The sequence below is a fragment of the Malaclemys terrapin genome, chromosome 3, assembly GCF_027887155.1.
Source record: "Malaclemys terrapin pileata isolate rMalTer1 chromosome 3, rMalTer1.hap1, whole genome shotgun sequence".
NCBI classification, from domain to species: domain Eukaryota; kingdom Metazoa; phylum Chordata; order Testudines; family Emydidae; genus Malaclemys; species Malaclemys terrapin.
In genome coordinates this window covers 91389486-91408064 of record NC_071507.1, presented here as the reverse complement: position 1 = coordinate 91408064, position 18579 = coordinate 91389486, and the positions used below count along the sequence as shown (strand labels likewise).

Sequence of the window (18579 nt, the reverse complement as noted above, 5' to 3'; positions counted from 1 at the left end):
AATACTCCTGCTAATGCATCCCAAAACGATGTTTGCTTTTTTTGCAACAGTGTTATACTGTTCACTCATATTTAGCTTGTGATCCACTATGGCCCCCAGATCCCTTTCTGCAGTACTCCTTCCTAGGTAGTCATTTCCCATTCTTCCTTCGTGAGTGGAGTACTTTGCATTTGTCCTTATTGAATTTTGTCTTTTTTACTTCAGACCATTTCTCCAGTTTGTCCAGATCATTTTGAATTTTAATCTAATCCTCCAAAGCACTTGCAGCCTCTCCCAGCTTCGTATCATCTGCAAACTTTATAAGTGTACTCTCTATGCCATTATCTGGTTATACAATAACCACTAACAGCTTTTGGTGTAGAACTTGAGTCTTGCTTGCATAGGAACCAGAGATCTTCATAATAGTCACTTAAAAAAAAAATACTGTACCTGTGCAAGAATTAAGCAATGAGACACATTATTCTTAGGTTATGTGTGTGTGGTTCAGGTGTGCTGAGGACTGATGCCAGTCCTTCAGCCACTGAAGATGTGTCCCAGTTGCTCAGAAATGAACAGACTGCTATTCTGATATGTTACCTTAAATTTTAAATGACACTTTAAAAAAAAGTAATCCTTTATGTGAAAGAGTTCAGTATTTAACTTAACAGTTGATGTTTCAAGAAGTCCAGCCACCCCTGAAATATTTTGAGAACAACTGTCTGCAAGGAGTGAAAAGTAGCATTTCCCTTTGAAATTGGTCTACCAGCTTAGTTCCCACCTGCCTTCTGAAGTTGTTTTTGATTGAAAAGGCAAATCTGTTCTTTCTGCTGTCTTAAACTGAGTAAGTTGCTTTGTCCTAAAATTTAAGTAAAGGGTAGCACAGGTATAGCAGTGTGCTTTGCCAGATGCAGTGGTTAAAAACTGCTAATATTTTCTATTAGCTGTTAACATATACAAGACCGACTGGACTACAAGAGCAGGCCTTCAAAGTAAAATGAAATACTAATTTAAACCTGTTGGCTTTGTCTTCAATTTATTTAATACAAATTTTGCACACCTACTTATTCTTTTTTCCAAATGATTAAGCCAGAAAGTGTACAACTGGAGGGTGTGATCCAAGGATCCCTTGGTGCCAATTGACAAAGGGCACAAGGAGTGCATAGGGCTTTATAGAAATTGCCTGGATCAGATATATGCATGATACTTTTCTTAAGGGTGTCATCGTGTGAGAGCTCTATTGAGAGCCAGTAGCCCACTGGTCATCATAGTCATTGCGACATATATGGAAGGATAATCTTTAAGGAGTTATGTATCTATACTGAAAATTGTGTTCTTAAGGTCTTGGCATTAGGGCAGATCTCCAGGAGGTGACATACTCCCTATCTGAAAGGAATATTTCCAAGGTAACAGACGCCTATCTCTGTGTCTTGTCATTTTGTGTATCATTTGCCTCAATCAATGTATGCCTATTTGCATGAGCCACCGGCAAAATAAGAGATTGCGAAATCTACAAGAAAGGAAATCTACAGGATGAAACAAACAATGGGGAGGTGTGTGTGTGTGTCCCTGTTTATGAATAAAGACAAAGGATTGTTTTTGTATATCTTGGGATGACAAGCAACACACTCTCTCTTTCACTGAGAAAACACAGACAGCATGTTTGTCTCATGAGAAAAGGGTCACAGACAAAGTCGCTGTAAAATGCTTCAGGGATTTGCATGAGTAGTACTTGGTTAGACAGGATAGTATCTTGTTAATTAAGTCTAGACTCTAGAAAGCATCTTATGATTTTATTTTACATGTTACCATTTGTTTCCAATACTTTTACTTGAATCTCTATTCCTTGTTAAATAAACTGACACTAGATTTTACTATAAACATAATTAAATTCTATATGTTAAGCAGAGCGGTGATCTATGGTAGACCTGGTGAGGGTATACTGTTTCTCTGGAAGGAGCAAATCTGTGAACACAGTGATTGTGCAGGGGACTAGTGGCTGTATATTCCAGGTTGAAACTTGGTGGGCTCAAGGCTTGGAGTGTGCCTATTGATAACCTGTAGAGTATCAAAACATGTCTTTCATATAAGAGTAACTGATTTATTAAATAAATGACGTATTCTCTGTAGTTCATGAATTGAACGAATTGTTTCTGGTCACTGTGTCCTTCAGGATTTTAGAATTAGCCAGATCTTCTCCTCTCCCACCTCATTTTTATTCATAGCTTGGGGAGGAAAACAAACCTTCCTGCTTTTTCAACTCCCAATTGATTTCTCAATTTTGAATGAACTAGTCTTTGAAATGAACTAGTTCAGTAGATTGAAATGAAGAAAATATTCTCTCCGCACCTGCAGAAGAAGCTTGCTGCTGTCAAAAGCTGGTTTAGCACTTCAGCAAACACTGGCTCCAGGTGCTTAGCCAGGGACTTCCACCAATTCAGTGGGTGAACTGTCTTTAAAATTTGGCAGCAAACATGTACTGATTAAATTAAAAAGTAATATTTGAATTGTTTTTAATTGATTATAAACTAGGCCTTAATATAGATTGTCCTAATTTAAAAATTAGGTTTATTTTTTAAATAAAAATACTTAATTTAAATAAAACATTTGATTGAAATAAAATCCATTAAAAATTTTTTTTAATCCACCCTGATTCACTGGTTACTTCCTAATCAAGCCCTCAGGCTAAACACTTCCAATTATAAATGGCAGTGTGTGGTGAAGTTGGCTTTTGGAAATTGCTACTTTGTACCTGATATTCACTACAAGAAAATAATTGTAGGTTAGGTTCAAGAACTCTACCTGCTGTATACCAGAAACAAGGGTAAACTGAGATTGGTTGCACTATGGTTACAGAAGTCCTCCAGTCTTCTCTATTGCCCTTCCAAATAATTTAACAATTTCTTACAACTAGATAACAGCTATCCTTGTATCTGTTTATAGGAGTTATTATCAAATACATTGCTATCAGCTTTTTATATCTAATTGTACCCTCTACCATCCCCACACTCGATTCTGGTATCTCAACAAATGATCTTATGCCAAGAAAACTCTAATATTTGCTAGAAGTTCCGTTTTGTGGAGGAATGGAATTTCATCTCCTTTCCTTTCAGTCCTGCAGGTTGGTGTATGGAGGTGTTCCTCTCAAAATCCTCAAGAGGCTTCCTTGAAGTGGCTGGAGGCTAGCTTGTAATCACAAATACAGTTTTACTTCTTGAACAAATATTCACTTTAAAAGTGTCACTGCAGAGCATTTAAAATAAAGTCCTTCTGTAGGCAGCCTGCTACATCAAAGAGCTGAAGATCAACTTGCAGAGTTTTTCCAAAGGAAAGTGAAGAAAATAAGTTGCTGTTTTATAACTTAGTCAGTATAGATAAGCCATATTTATCATTCTGAATAGCTGTCAAGTAATTTCCCTTATTTAAAAAACAGTCCAAATATAGGTCTAGTGTCTTGATAATGTAATGTAATCTAATTTTAATCAGCAAGATGCCAGTGGCATCAGCTAGGACCTTAGCGCTGCCTCATACTCTACCAAGGCTTTTTGAAATGTGCTTTTCAGCAGCCATTTTAGAATCTGCATCAGTGCAGGTTAAATTGTTTTAATGCCCTCCGCATTTAAGGGGTTCTTACTAAATTTCTGAAACAATGGTTAGAATAACATTAATAAATGTAGAATATATATTAATATATATAATTTAATGTTGGATTCTACATATATTAATGTTGTTCTAACCTGTGTGTGTGTGTGTATATATATATTATATAATAGGGTTACCATACGTCCGGATTTTCCCAGACATGTCCGGCTTTTTGGGCTCCAAATCCCCGTCCGGGGGGAAATCCCAAAAAGCCGGACATGTCCGGGAAAATCGGACATGCGGTCGGTGGCTCGGGTGCCGGGTGCCGGGCCGGGGGCTCGGGGGCTCAGCCGGCGGTGCTCGGGGGGGCCCGGGGCCGGGCCGGGGGGCTCGGCCGGTGGCTCGGGTGCCGGGCCGGGTGCTGGGCCGGGGGCTCGGCCGGCGGCTCGGGTGCCGGGCCGGGTGCTGGGCCGGGGGCTCGGCCGGCGGTGCTCGGGGGGGCCGGGTGCCGGGCCGGGGACTCGGGGGCCGGGCCGGGGGCTCGGCCGGCGGTGCTCGGGGGGACTCGGGTGCCGGGCCGGGGACTCGGGTGCCGGGCCGGGGGCTCGGCCGGCGGTGCTCGGGGGGGCCCGGGGCCGGGCCGGGGGCTCGGGGGGCCTGGCCGGCAGTGCCGGTCTGGGCCGGGGGCTCGGCCGGCGGTGCTCGGGGGGGCCCGGGGCCGGGCCGGGGGCTCGGCCGGCGGTGCTCGGGGGGGCCCGGGGCCGGGCCGGGCCGGGGGGCTCGGCCGGCGGTGCTCGGGGGGGCCCGGGGCCGGGCCGGGCCGGGGGGCTCGGCCGGCGGTGCTCGGGGGGGCCCGGGGCCGGGCCGGGCCGGGGGGCTCGGCCGGCGGTGCTCGGGGGGGCCCGGGGCCGGGGCCGGGCCGGGCGGCTCGGCCGGCGGTGCTCGGGGGGGCCGGGGGCCGGGGGCCGGGCCGGGGGGCTCGGCCGGCGGTGCTCGGGGGGGCCGGGGGCCGGGGGCCGGGCCGGGGGGCTCGGCCGGCGGTGCTCGGGGGGGCCGGGGGCCGGGGGCCGGGCCGGGGGGCTCGGCCGGCGGTGCTCGGGGGGGCCGGGGGCCGGGGGCCGGGCCGGGGGGCTCGGCCGGCGGTGCTCGGGGGGGCCGGGGGCCGGGCCGGGGGCTCGGGTGCCGGTGCTCGGGGGGGCCCGGTGCCGGGCCCGGCCGGGGACTCGGGTGCCGGGTCGGGGGCTCGGCCGGCGGTGCCGGGCCGGGCTGGGGGCTCGGGGGACGGGCTGTGGACCTGCGGTGCCGGGGGTGGGCCGCGCCTCCTCCCCCCCCACACCCCCCCCCCCCCACACACACACACACACCCCCCCTTACCTGCTTCAGGCTTCCCGCGACTCAAATGTTCGCGGGAAGCAGGGGAGGGGGCGGAGACTTTGGGGAGGGGGCGGGGCTGGGGGCGGGGCTGGGGCCCCTTTAAAGTGTCCTCCTTTCGGAGGCACTAAATATGGTAACCCTATTATATAAAATTAAAAAAACCTCTGTCTACAAAATTTAGACACAACACACTCTCTGGAAAAGAATATTCTTTCATCAGAACTTTCAACCTCTCCTCTGTCCCCCCAAAAGCATGTTCTACTAGCAGGGTAGAATGACTCAAATCTGTTCCCTGGCTTTTTATCAGTATTATTAGAACCCTTAATATACGTATTTGTATTTAACTATTTAACAACATTCTGTGTTGATTATAATTCACCAGTGGGTGATGGTGAACCAATCAGCAGAATCAAAGATGAGTCATAAAGAGGATAGGCCTGGCAGCTGCTTGCCAAATGACAAACTTAGACACGATTATAAAGTTATTAAAGTAGCATGAGTTACACATGAATTCATCAATTACAGATGGACGAAAATATTATTCACATAATAGCATATAAATATTGTGATTTCTATTGCAGGAGTAGTGGTGGAACAATATATCTGAGTAAATAATACATCAGCTCTTTTAAAAAATTAGTAACTGGTGAAAGTATTTTAAAACATGTTTTGAAGGAGCATATAATTTTGATAGTCTTACCGGAAAATAGTTTTTAAAGAAAATATCTAACATTATAGTGACATTAAGTAAAAATTCATCACATTTAAAAAAAATCACTTTTACTTGTTACTCAGATCACCCTAAAATGTAAATCTAGCTTGGAAGGAGATTTCAGTTTAATGAGATTTGCAACTTGTTTTTATGCAAATATTGTTTGTATGTGTTGAGCAGATGCAACCATTCTGGTGTATGATCTTGTTGATACGCTGCTGTAGAAGCCCTGGGTCTCCTTTCCCATACACTCCCTAAAAGAATATGACAGGTGAATAGCTACTGTGTATGCAGCAGTGTAAATCTTAAGTGTATAAATGTGATACATTGTTCGTCACATTTTGAAAAAGTATGTTTTAAACTTTATCATTTCCATCCAACCACACTTCTACCCTCCACCCTGCATCTCATGGGTTAGCTCTGGGAGAGTAAAGTAGGAAGCTTGATGCTGGAGTTCATCTTCAGTGCTTTCTTCCTTGAGCTGTCTGTCCTCTCTCATTTCAGCTGCTACAACTGCCATGGAATTTTCATTAGCTAACATTCTAACCAGCAGTTCTTCAAACACCGTATTGCTCTCTTTAGAACTCCTTAGGTACTATTCTCTAGGGGAATGTTAGGAGAAGGGGAGGAGCCTTTCTGTCTTCCCTCTTGAGTTCTTTCCCTTGCTCTCACCTGTTTTTGTGGGCTTGTTTACACTACAAAATTAAGTCAACTTTACATTGGCATACAGATGCCACAGTAATTATGTAGCTTGTGCATGTCTACATCTTGCTCCTTGTGTTGGTGGTGCACGTCCTCACCTGGAGCACTTGTATCAATTGTACTGTCAGTGCAGGGCATTATGGGAAGGCTACTAAAAGTCAGTAACAGTCAACATAAGCAATGCAGTGTCTGCACTGACGTTGCGTTGACCTACTACATTGACATTGGGGCTGGCAGCCGGAACCTAGAAGTGAAAGTAAGGTGGAGCATGCACAGGGCTAAACAAGGCTGGCCGATGCTGGGGCGCTCCCAGCTGGGGTCCTGCTGGCTGCCGGAACTCTCCTGCAGGCTGGCACTGGCGGCCCCATGCATCGGATTAAGCAGCAGGCAGTCAGGCAAGTGAAAGGGGCCAGCGGGAGTCGTGGTGGATGTATCCGGGTCCCAGCCTGTCCTGCTGCCCCTCTCTCGCCACTGGCTGGATACCAGGGCACTACAGGCATGTGCTGTCCCTGTGGCGTGCACAGCTGTGGCCCCTTGGAGGGAAGGGGAAGGGAGCGGCAGGCCAGGGAGCCTTCTGCTGCTGTCCCCCATTTGCCTGCAGATGCAGTGCCCCCACACAGCTGGCCCACAGTTCCCTTGGCAGGAACAGCGTGGGGCAGGGACCCATCCGCCATCCAGGTAACCTGGCTGCAACTGGGACTGTCCCAGGCCAGCCCCAAGCCCCCCAGCCCCCCCAAGACTCCCCCCCTACACCTAAACCCCAACCCCCTGCCCTGAGCCCCTCATGCAACCCAGCTCTGACTCCTGCACCTCCCATGCTCCCAGCCCTGACACCTGCATCATCCACATCCCCGCCCCCCACCCCCCTGCCCTGAGTGCTCCCCCACACACACACACACATTCCCAGCCCCTGAGCTCCTCCCCCCGAGGGGGGTTGCAATATGACAGTACCTGTAAAAAATTTAAGTTACTTTCACCCCTGCTGGAACCCCAGACCAGCAGCGGACTGAACGGAGCCGGCGGTGGGCTGAGCGGTTCATCCTGCTGCTGGTCTGGGGTTCCGGCTGACAGCCCAGGGCTCTGCTCCTGGCCTCGACCCAGCGCTCTTCAGCCACCCCCTGCTATAGCCCACATTGGAAAATTCAGCAAGGAAAAGCGAGAGCAAGGATCACACTAAACTGATATGATCTGAATTTTAATTTTATTTTAAATGAAGCTTCTTAAATATTTTAAAAACCTTATTTACTTATATAAATAAACTGTTGTTGTATCTAAATATACATTTAGAGAGAGACCTTCTAAAAACGTTGAAATGTATTATCGGCACGCGAAACCTTAAATTACAGTGAACTTGGCACACTGGAAGGTTGCCTACTCCTGTCCTAGGCAATGTTCAGGTTGTCAGTTTTAAGGGCTCCTATATTACTTGGCCTACTGAAAATTCTTTTTAGGTTATCTGTATATGAGTAGTAGTTGCATTTGTAAATTTATTATCACCTCTAGTTACGTTATCTAGTTATTATCACAACAGTTACGTTACTGTTAATTGAATGCAACAAGAATTCCTTGAGAGGGCCAAAGCCCTTTCATTACCCGTCCTTCTAAAAGTTTAAGATGTTTTTCTATGAAATTCCAAAATCTTATCCATGGCCCAGGGATATAACTTGCAATGAGGGAGTTGAGTCTGTATGCAAAATCAGAACTAATGAAACTGACAGTAACAAGTGACAGAAAAGCTGCTTACAAGTTCTTTGGCTCAGCTCTAAGGCTCAGGAGTTCTTCCACTCCACTCAAGAACGGAGTGCCAAAAGGAAGGCCAGCACTGATTATAGGAATTTCATGACAATAACACTATCTCAATTCAAAGTAACTCTAAGGGTATGTCTACACTGGAAACTTCAAAGCGCTGCCATGGGAATGCTCCCGCAGCAGCGCTTTGACGTGCAAGTACCTCCACAAGGGGATTAGCTCTGCGTGCTCGGAGCGTGGCTCCCAGCGCTCGGAGTCTGTCTACATTAGCACTTTAAAGCGCTCAGACTTGCTGCGCTCAGGGGGTGATTTTTCACACTCCTGAGCCAGCAAGTTAGAGTGCTATAAAATGTAAGTGTAGACAAGCCCCAAGACCTTAAACAATCATTGCCATCTCTCCTGGAGGAACTAACCGTTTTCTTGGTGGTATCAGTCTTCTAACCTCTAACAGATGGTTGAAACAGATGAACCCATTTCCTTCCATGTGGTCTGGTTTTACTGCGAAAAATGCTAATTCTCAGTTATTGTTCTACAACATATCTTTAACTACACTCTTGCTGTTTGCCTTAGATTAGTGCATACTGTTTTGTAACACCAGACTTTTAAAGGTTGCTCTGATGATTTGGGTAATCTGTCTGTACAATCTATAAATTCTAGTTGATATTAAGAAGCTGTTACTATGATTGCTGTATCATGGAATGTCTCTAGTTCTGTGTATCCACCACTGCTGACCAGTCTTTAGGCAAGCCCTTCCTAGACAAGGGAAAGTAGCCTATTGTTAAGGACTATCAGCATGTGAGCAGGCTTTACCTGCGGAGAACAAAAAGTAACTGCATCCTAGGAGAAGCCAGTTTTCTCCAACATTCTTCATTTGAAGGATGTAAAAATCCCAAAAGGGAAGGACAAAAGCCAAGTTATTGAGGCTAGCCTTTTAAAAACTGCTGAGTGGGAAGACTGAGGGCTTGTCTACACTAGCAAGTTTCTGCGCAGTAAGGCAGGTTTTTGCGCTCAAACTGCAGACGTGTACATGCTGCCAAGCCACTTTGTGCGCAGAAACTCCTCAGTTGCAGCGCTGCAAAAAAAACAAAAAAAAAACAAAAAAAAAAAACACCACCTTGACGAGAGTCGTAAGGGTTTTTATGCAGAGGCTCCAGAGCTCTGTTCCCAGCGTAGACACTTGATTGCTTTCTGCCCTGTAATTGGCCTCTGGAGCTGTCCCATAATGCCTCAAGTGACCGCTTTGCTCGTTGTTTTGAACTCAGCTGCCCTGGAGACATGCACCCCTTCCCTTTCAAAGTGCTGTTTCTGGAGGCCTTTGCATGCTGTGCTAATCTGCTCCGGACACAAAGCAAACGATTAATATGGAATGCTCGAGCTGTTGAACACAGGTGTGTGTGTGCGCATGTGTTAGAGTGCTGTGCGTGTGTTAGAGTGCTGTGCAGAGAGCCCAGGGAGGGAAGCGGGGGCTGATGTCAGGGTTTCCCCCTGCTTCAGGACTGGTTGCTTCCTGCTGCTGTTTGAACTTACAAGACAACATGCCAACACACTCTGTCCCCCAAAACTGTCTCTCTTCCCCCATTCCATATACACACACACACACACACACACACACACTCTCTCTCTCTCTCTCTCTCTTCCCCCCCCCTCCCTCCCTGTCACACATTTTCTTCCCCCCACCCTTCCATTGAAAAGCAGCTGGCAATGTAGTAGGATGGCCATGGAACAACGGGGTTGGGAAACCTCCATCATGTGACATGGTGCCTGGCCCATGAGGCATTGCAAACCCTTCCCAAAGCACCCTGCAGTCAGTTGCACAGTGGGATAGTTACCACAATGCACTGCTGTCTTTGCCATTGCAAGAGCTGCTAATGTGGATGTGCTGCAGTGTCACAACAGTGTGGACACGCAACAGCTGTTTAATTCTAGCGTTTTAATAAAAGTGGTATAACTTGTGGTGCAGAAACTTGCCTTTGTAGACATACTGTGAGGGTATGTCTACACTACAAAACCACTGCAGTACTTAACTGTGGTGGTGCATGTCTACGCTACCCTCCTTGGGTCAGTGATGTGTCCCCTCACCAGGAGCACTTCAGCTGACCTAAGAGGGGTAGTGTGGGGAGCTGAGAGCCCCATCCCTTCCCCTGTTCCACGCCGGGAGTGGGGGAAGCCACCCAGGGCTTCTTGCCCCCCTGTTCACTGATCCATGAAATTGAAAGGTGGTCTGGCTCCTGGTAGGGAGTGGGTGGGGAGGCTGCTCAGGCTTTTTACCCTGGTTCCTAGCAGGGTCCAGCCACCCAGTCCTCCAGGGGAGTGGAGGACAGCTGGGCTTTAGCTGCCTGGCTTTCTTGTCAATTTCACACTTCTGTGAAATTGACAAGCTAGCCAGTACACACTGCATTGCCCTAATTATGCAGGCATAAGCCTTATGCCTCTCCTGGAGGTGGAGTTGTTATGTTGATGTACTAGGGCACTTACATTGGTAGGAAGAAGGCTGTAGTTTACACTGACATAACTTAGGTCAACATAAGCTGCCTTATGTTGACCTAACTATGTAGTGTAGACCAGCCCTGAGGGAACCATACAAGAAGTTTTGGGCAGGAGAGAGGAAAGGGATGGACCAGCCAAGACCAGAGAAGGCTAGCTGAGGAGAGAAGGCTCCATATTTGAGAAGTCAACCCATATGCTGCAGCAGAAGGGGCCTAGGTGGCTCGAGAGGGTCCTGACCCCAGCACAAAGAATGCTTAGAAAGTGGTGAGGGAACTGAAGCAGAGAAATGTGTATAGTGTTTATTTTTGTATAGATCTGTGTATTTTTTCATGCTATTAAGAAAGACTGGTTTTAGAATGCTGTACAAAATCTGTTTGTGTGTTACGTTAATGCTGTTCGCATGCCCCTTGAAGAGGTAAACTGTAGGCCCAGAATACCCACATGGCTGGAGTTCTGGGAGAGGTTGTGTTTAAGTTATGGGGGAGACTGAGGGGTCAGCACTCATTCCAGGGGTTGGGCTGTTTGGTAGCAGCTATCAGGAGAGGGGTGTTAGATAGAAAATCTGCACCCTGAGAGGCCCCATGATAGAAACCGTTCATAGGCCTAAAACATCTGGGGGTTCAGCTGCTGAATCCCTCACCACAGTCTGGTGAGAGGCCCAGAAGGTGCTAGTTTAGGTCTATACATCTGCAATTAAGTCTGATCATTTTGGGGATTGTTCCCAATTGTCTTCCCCTCAATTGTTAGTCCTTCATACTTAATCCCTGTTAAACCACTGTAGTGTATTGGGTAGAAAACTAACATACTAACTTTAAAAAAATAAATGAATCCGTTTTTACATAGCTTGATGGCAAAAGTCAGGATATGTATAGTGAGCCATTAAGATGGAAGTTGTTCAAAAGCTTGGCTTTTGGAAACAGTTTGCATAGGTGTAAGAAGAGGAAAATAATACTGTAGACTCTGATGAAATGTGTTCTTAACTGTCATGTGTATCATTCTTGTCAAAAGTTCCTTATCCAAATTTCTATGCAAAAGACTTGAAGGTACTTAGAGAACATTTTCTTTTGTACATTTTCTCTCTTGTTTCACTGCCTGTTAAATCTATAATCTGAGACAAAGGACGAGTGGTCAGAGAGCTTCAGGATGATGTTTGCAAAACTCCTGGATGATTTTCCTGTAATACATTCTAATAGTTTACAAACTTGCATTAAAAATTTTAGTGATTTTGAAACATCTAATCAACTTCCCTTAACACTTGTATTGGAACCATAAGCTTTGAGATACTCAGGCTATGTACGCACAACCATTTATGTTGGGTTGTGAATAAGCCACTTCCCCTGAGCGATGTAAGTTACACCGACCTAAGCGTTGGCGTGGACAGCGCTATGTTGGTGGGAGAGCTTCTCCCGCTGACATAGTTACTGCTGTTTGCAGGAGCTGGAGTAATTAAGTTGACCAGAGAGCTCTCCCCTGTTGGCTTAGATCATCTGCACTAACAGCGCTGCCAGGGAACAGCTGCAAGCTCTGTAGTGTAGCCATAGCCTCAGTTGTGGTTCTGTGGCCTCAGATCTGCCCACATGTGTTGATTTCAGTTATATTTTTACATCTTGCTGCTAATTTGTAATTTTGCAGGAGAAAGTCTGTCTAGTTCTAAAATACTTGTGGGTATGTAGAAATCAAAATATGGATTAAAAAGTCATATTACTATATACAAGCAGAAGATAATAACTTTTATTTCTGTATAATGGTTTTCATTTTGAAGGACCTCAAAATGCTTTACAGGTTAAATATGTTGATATAATTCACACCAATCAAAGACTGAGTGAGCTATCTTATTGCTACATTATAGCTATACCAAGCAAAACTGGTAATGATATTCAGAATTTCTGAAAATGACATCAATTTCATACTACAATTTGACATGCCTGTAAATGAGGAAAGGGTACTCCAGTATTTTTTTTTTCCAAACACACTTTAGGTTGCTATCTCCTGATTGCAGTGAATAAAGTCTAGCTGTGCTGCTGAATAATTGGTGGTGGTTTGTTTTTATTGTGGTACCCAATAGATTTCCAAATCAGGATTATGTCCCATTGTGCTAGGCCCCATACTAACATATAGGAAAGTCTCTGGTAACTTGCCTGAAGAGCTTGCAGTTGGATCTGGTTGGAAAATTTTGACAGGATGAACCATTTCCCATTGGAAAGTGCAGTTCTGTTGAAATTGAAATACTTGCATTTCACAGCAACTTCATTTTGGAGAAAAACTAGAAATAATGTCAGGAAAAAAAATTCCTGCAACATCAAAACATCCCATGTAGACATTTTTTAGAATGAAACAGGGTTTTTTGTTTTGAAATTACTTCACTTTGAATTTTTAAATGTATTATAAGATAAAATGAAAAAAGTGAAAATCATAATATTTTGATCAAGCTGAAACAAATTTTTTAAAATGTTCTGTTGCAGAGAATTTTGAGTTTTTTTGGTTTCGTTCTTATTTTGAAATATCAAAATGCTTTGCCAAATGGAATTTCTGTCCTCTGTCCAGCTCTGTTTGCAGTCTAAGTTAATTCAAGATATAAGAAGTGAATCTAATGATCTAAGTTGAGGAGGGGGGAGGATACATAGATTGTATGCAAGGAATTTGAAGAAGTTGGTTAAAATAGCCCACAACATGCAGACACCATTTGTGTTTGAAAATGTATTGTTGCTCACTCTTGCTTTTTAGCAGTGTGCGTGTGTGAGAAAATCAAAGTTGTGTTTTATGTTGGTTTTGTCAAATTCGTTATTGGGGATTCAGAACTTAATTCACATTCTAAAAATGCTTAATATTGCTGTTACAGCCCTGGCTGAGTATCCCTTGTGGACAGTCATCAGTCTGTTGTATGGAACCCAATGTTTCGACCCCACAGCATCCAAACATAGTCTCTAGTTCTGGCCTCTCAGGTATACTTCCCGGGGACAGACTCTGTTTGGCACCCCTCTGTGAAATGGTGGGACCCTGCTGTCTAGCTGCCCTAAGGTCTGAAGACCAATTCTGAGCCTCCCCAAGTTTCCACAGAAGTTTATACACACTCTCCCCAGAGCTCCAGCCTCATGGGCACTCTGGTGTATCATTTAACCCTTCGGGGATATGTGGCAGATAAAGTAAGGAACACACAGGTTTTGCAAAGGAACATCTTAAATGCTCTCTCCCTCCTCTTTTGTCCCCTCCTCTCTTCCCAGAAAGCACAAGAGATTTACAGACCTATGGAAAAACAATGAACATATGCAGGCACTTCTCTCCCTCAAGTGTCCTCTTTACTCTTTGGAGCTGTTTGGGGTTTGGTCAGTATCCTTTGGGTGGGGGGAAGGTCCCTCTGGCCCTCCACTCCTCCTGCTCTAATTCTCTGGTTCTGGCAATGGTCTGGCCTTCTCTTGCAAGAAAGCCTGTCCTTTCTTAAAAGCAGGGTCTGACATCTCTTCCTGTTTCTCTTCCCACCTGAGGATTTTCCATTTTCCCGTGTGATAAAGGGTCATTAGAAGTTAATGGCTGAGCCTGGCAGCCCAATGGAACAATTAGGGTAAGGCTGTTCAAATTGTTGATGGCTCTGTTGCATATTCATGGGAGTTTTAATTCACACTGAAGGTTATAGTCAGAAGTGGAATTCAAAAAATCAAATGTGATTCATAAATTTACATAGACAGATTCCCCAAGCTGTCACAATTGCCTACAAGGTTTTTTAGCAGTATTTCTTGTAGTGGGAGATACCCCTCATCACTTGTTCTGAGCCACTGTAATGCCCATAGCATAGACGCGGCCTCAGAAAGAACAGAATAGTCAATTGAAAGGTGTGTTAACTACTTATGCTAAACAATCTGTTGCACCTTGCATTTAGCTGTGACAGTTTGGGTAAGTCTATGCTGCAATTAAAAGCCTGTGGCTGGCCGGCCCATGTCAGCTGACTTGGACTTGCAGGGGGTCAGGCTAAGGGGCTGTTTTAATTGTGATTAGATACGCGAGCCGAGGGATGTGCTGGCCGCCCTTCCCGCAGCCCCCATTGGCTTGGAGCGGTGAACGAGCTCTGGTCAAGTGAAAAATTCTCTTAGTTTGGACCTTCTAAATTAAATGTGTTTGTTTACTGCTGCTTGGCACTTCTACAGTGACATCCACCCGAGGAAAATCCTACTTTAATTATCTGTTCACCCTTATGAGCAACATAGGTAGAGAGAGGGAGTGTTTACAAATGACAGCTTTTTGAGTTAGTGTGGATTGTGATGGCTTTTTTCCTCTTGGATTTTTGGGAGGAGAGGAGGGCGTGGGGAGTGGGAGGTCAGTAGGGAGTGGAGAGAAGTTGGGAATGTTAAATAAATATTGGTACTTTTGGTGGGGATAAGGATTAGAATATGTCAGCATATATGGAATATGTATAAATGTAGACTAAAATTTTGATACAAAACCTCCAAGATGTTATGGGGGTGAGGAAGGCGGTGTCCTCAAATTATCTCAACATCTGTTTCAAAAGTTAGAGAGAAATGAGACTTGATTTATTTTGATATTTCTGCCTTAAAGGTAGAGTAAAGTTTTCAGGAAAGGGAATTTGATGGAAGAAAATGAAAGTAGTAATATAGGTGGAATTCTGTATGGCTGTAATGATAATGTCTTAAAATATGTTAGGGGCTATTATAAAGAGGACGGTGATCAATTGTTCTCCATGTCTGCTGAAGGTGGGACAGGAAGTAATTGGCTTACTCTGCACCAAGGGGGATTTAGGTTAGATATGAGGAAGAACTTTCTAACTACAAGGGTAGGTAAGCTCTGGAATAGGCTTCCAAGGGTGGTTGTGGTATCCCGTCATTGGAAGTTTTGAAGAACAGGTGGAACAAACCCCGGTCAGGGATGGTCCAGGTTTGTGGTCCTGCCTCAGTACAGGCAGGGCCGGTGCAACCCATTAGGCGACCTAGGCGACCGAAGGACCCGAAATGCCATCGCCTAGGGCGCTAGCATTTGGGGGGTGGCATTTTGGGTCCTTCGGTGGTGGCCAGATCTTCAGCCGCCCTGGTCATTGTCGGCATTTAGGCGGAGGGAGCTGGGGCAGGGGGACGCGGGGAGGGCCGCCTGCAGCAAGTAAGAGGGGGGGTGGCACACAAGGGAACCGCTCCCTGCCCCAGCTCACCTCTACTCCGCCTCCTCCCCTGAGCACGCTGCCCCAGTCTGCTTCTCTCCCTCCCAGGCTTGCGGCGCCAAACAACTGATTGGTGCCACAAGCCTGGGAGGCGGGAGAAGTGGAGCAGCGACAGCGTGCTCGGGGAGGAGGTGGAGCAGAGGTGAGCTGGGGCGGGAAGCTGCCACACGGCTCCCCGGGCCAGGGTGAGCTGCCGCGGTGGGAGGGGCTCAGGGCGGAGAGCTGCCTCAGGGCTTGGGAGGGGAGGGAGGCGCAAGGTGGAAGTTTTGCCTAGGGCGCGAAACAACCTTGCACCCTCCCTGAGTACAGGGGGCTGAACTTGATGACTTCTTGAGATCCTTTCCAGCCCTACATTGCTATGATTTTTTGTGGCTAGACTAGCTAGCAATACGTTTTTGGGTTCAACTTGAAGTATTTTATAAAAATATAAGATTTCCTTATTCAACATTATGGCAGAACCAGTGCAAGGCTATAGTTAATATTGGGTTCTATTTTGCACTAAAAATGGATTAATTACTCCCTTTCTTTATGCAAAATACAGTTTATTTGCTCCAAAATTTTGTCACATAATCTGAGTAAAGCTGGAATTTTCAATATTTTCAAATCCTATTGATTTCTGAGTTCTAAGCAATTAAAAACTGTCTTTAAAAAGTTAATTCAGAGTCTTATAATTTATTTTGCCTTAAGACTGTAGAAGGCCAAAAATGTGTACCTAGTGAGAGATTTTTGTTGGGCTATCTTGATTGGTCTGGTGTGATGGTGGTAAGTTTGGGGAAGAGTTGTCTGAAGGCTGACATCCCTAGTGGTGGTAGAATTCAGGTTTTGGTGTCATGAATGGTGGCTCCAGTGGTGAGGTGTCCCTCTCTGGGTGGAGCAGAGGGGAGGTACTGTCAGATAACTTAACTTAACTTTTCATTTCTATGCTTTTGTGGTTGTGCCTGATATGTACAGACCAACCTTAACTCTCTCACCAGAAAATGTTTGTGTAATACTAAATTATAACATAGGTTAATTTGTAAAAAAAACAAGTCGAATAGGGTGACCAGATGTCCCGATTTTTGGGATCTTTTTCTTATATAGGCTCCTATTAACCCCCCCCCCCCCCCCCCCGTCCTGATTTTTCACATTTGCTGTCTGTTCACCCTAAAGTTGAACTGCAGTTAGGCAAAGGCTAATGGGTCAGCACTGACTACATACTTTGGGGATGTGTATTCTGTTTAAGTTAAAACTAGTATTGTTCAGTATTTATTTCCTCTAACTTACAAGAGGAACAATCACAATAAATGAATTGTAAGATTATCTAGTTTCATATTGATTTATGTATAGCTGTGATTACCTGAACGCTTAAGAACTTCAGATGCCTGTGAGTTTTGTATCCTCTTTTTGAAAGGCTCACTTCATAAAACAGTCCTGCATGAGTCGGAGTAGATGTTTTTTCTACAGAATAGCACATTAGGGGAACTGATTTTCTTCTGCCTCTAGCAGTGAAAGAAGACCTGCTAAAAATCAGGGTAAAGCTCTCACTTTAGTTCTACCAATAGGTCCTGCATGTTGCGGACAGTGGTTTATTTGGCTGCTTGCTGAGATGTAATCCTTTGTCTGTAGAATCAGATAATTGCTGTTTGCCTTCTTCAGAGAGGGGGTGGCTTTGTTTTTGGATGCATTTTAAAGTTTTTGCTGGAAGCAGATTTTGGCATTGACATTTTCAAGTTCAAATGCACATTGTATTAAGATTTGTGTGATATGTCATTTGTGTTGCTTGTCCCACACCCTTCCTTCCTCCCACCCAACCATTTCTCTTAATGGTTATGAATCATGAAGTTCTGCTGATATTTTCCAATGTGAATGCTGAATATTTAAATGTAGAATATTGTCACTAATAGATTCTTTCTGCCCATAGGCTCGGGTGATGTATGACTTCGCTGCTGAACCTGGAAACAATGAGCTGACAGTTAACGAAGGGGAGATCATCATAATTACCAATCCGGTAAGAGAAATCAAATGGAAACCAGGCTACAATGCACTGACCTACTTGTAAGGGTTTGTGCTGAAAAGAGAGGTTGAGTGGCGTCTAATGGGAAAGCTCTTGCACACTCTCCCTTCCTCCCTCCCTCTAGGGTAAAGGCAAATAAATTAAATGCAAAAGACTATCTCAGTAATGGTAAATTTAAATTAATAAAAGCAAGCTCCAGGAACAATTAGGCTTGACTTTACTTCTCTGTACCGAGACATGTTACTGGTCTGTGATCAGTATTGTCCTCTTGTACCATCTGTACTTTAGTGCCATGTCACAAGAACATGCGAATGATAGTGACACCATTAAACCTGAATTTATTGTCTTTTTTGGGTTGAGGTGGTTACTCAGTATTTTTATGTAGTCTCTTTTTGCATTGATTATTGTTTGTATTCAAATGGTCATTCTAAAATACTGATGAATTTCAACTTAAAACATTTTTCACATTCAAATCTAAATGTCCAAATGCAAAGACGCCAGTTTACACGGAGGCTTTAACACAGCAAAACTTCTGTTTCTAATTGATCCTTTTATTGTTAGGGTAGTGTTCATGGAGTGGGAGAGAAATAGTAAGGCTCTGGTCTTGTAAAAAGCTTAAGCTTTCTGCAAAACTTTGTGCTGTCTGAGTAGTTCCATTAATTTAAATGGGATTATTCAAGTGGTATGAAGTATCAAAGGGGTAGCCGTGTTAGTCTGGATCTGTGAAAAGCGACAGAGTCCTGTGGCACCTTATAGACTAACAGAAGTATTGGAGCATAAGCTTTCATGGGTGAATACCCACTTCGTCAGACGCATGACAAGTGGTATGAGGTTCTCTACAAA

General features: G+C 45.0%; 1 protein-coding gene across 2 annotated transcripts in view; it reads left to right on the top strand.

Annotated features, from left to right (window-relative positions):
• Window positions 1-18579, top strand: part of SNX9 (sorting nexin 9) — a 111752-nt gene that overhangs the window by 12003 nt on the left and 81170 nt on the right. For both annotated transcript variants that reach the window (XM_054023756.1, XM_054023757.1), the window contains exon 2: window positions 17644-17730. In XM_054023756.1, the coding sequence (XP_053879731.1) occupies window positions 17644-17730 (87 nt within the window). The remainder of the gene's footprint in view (window positions 1-17643; window positions 17731-18579) is intronic.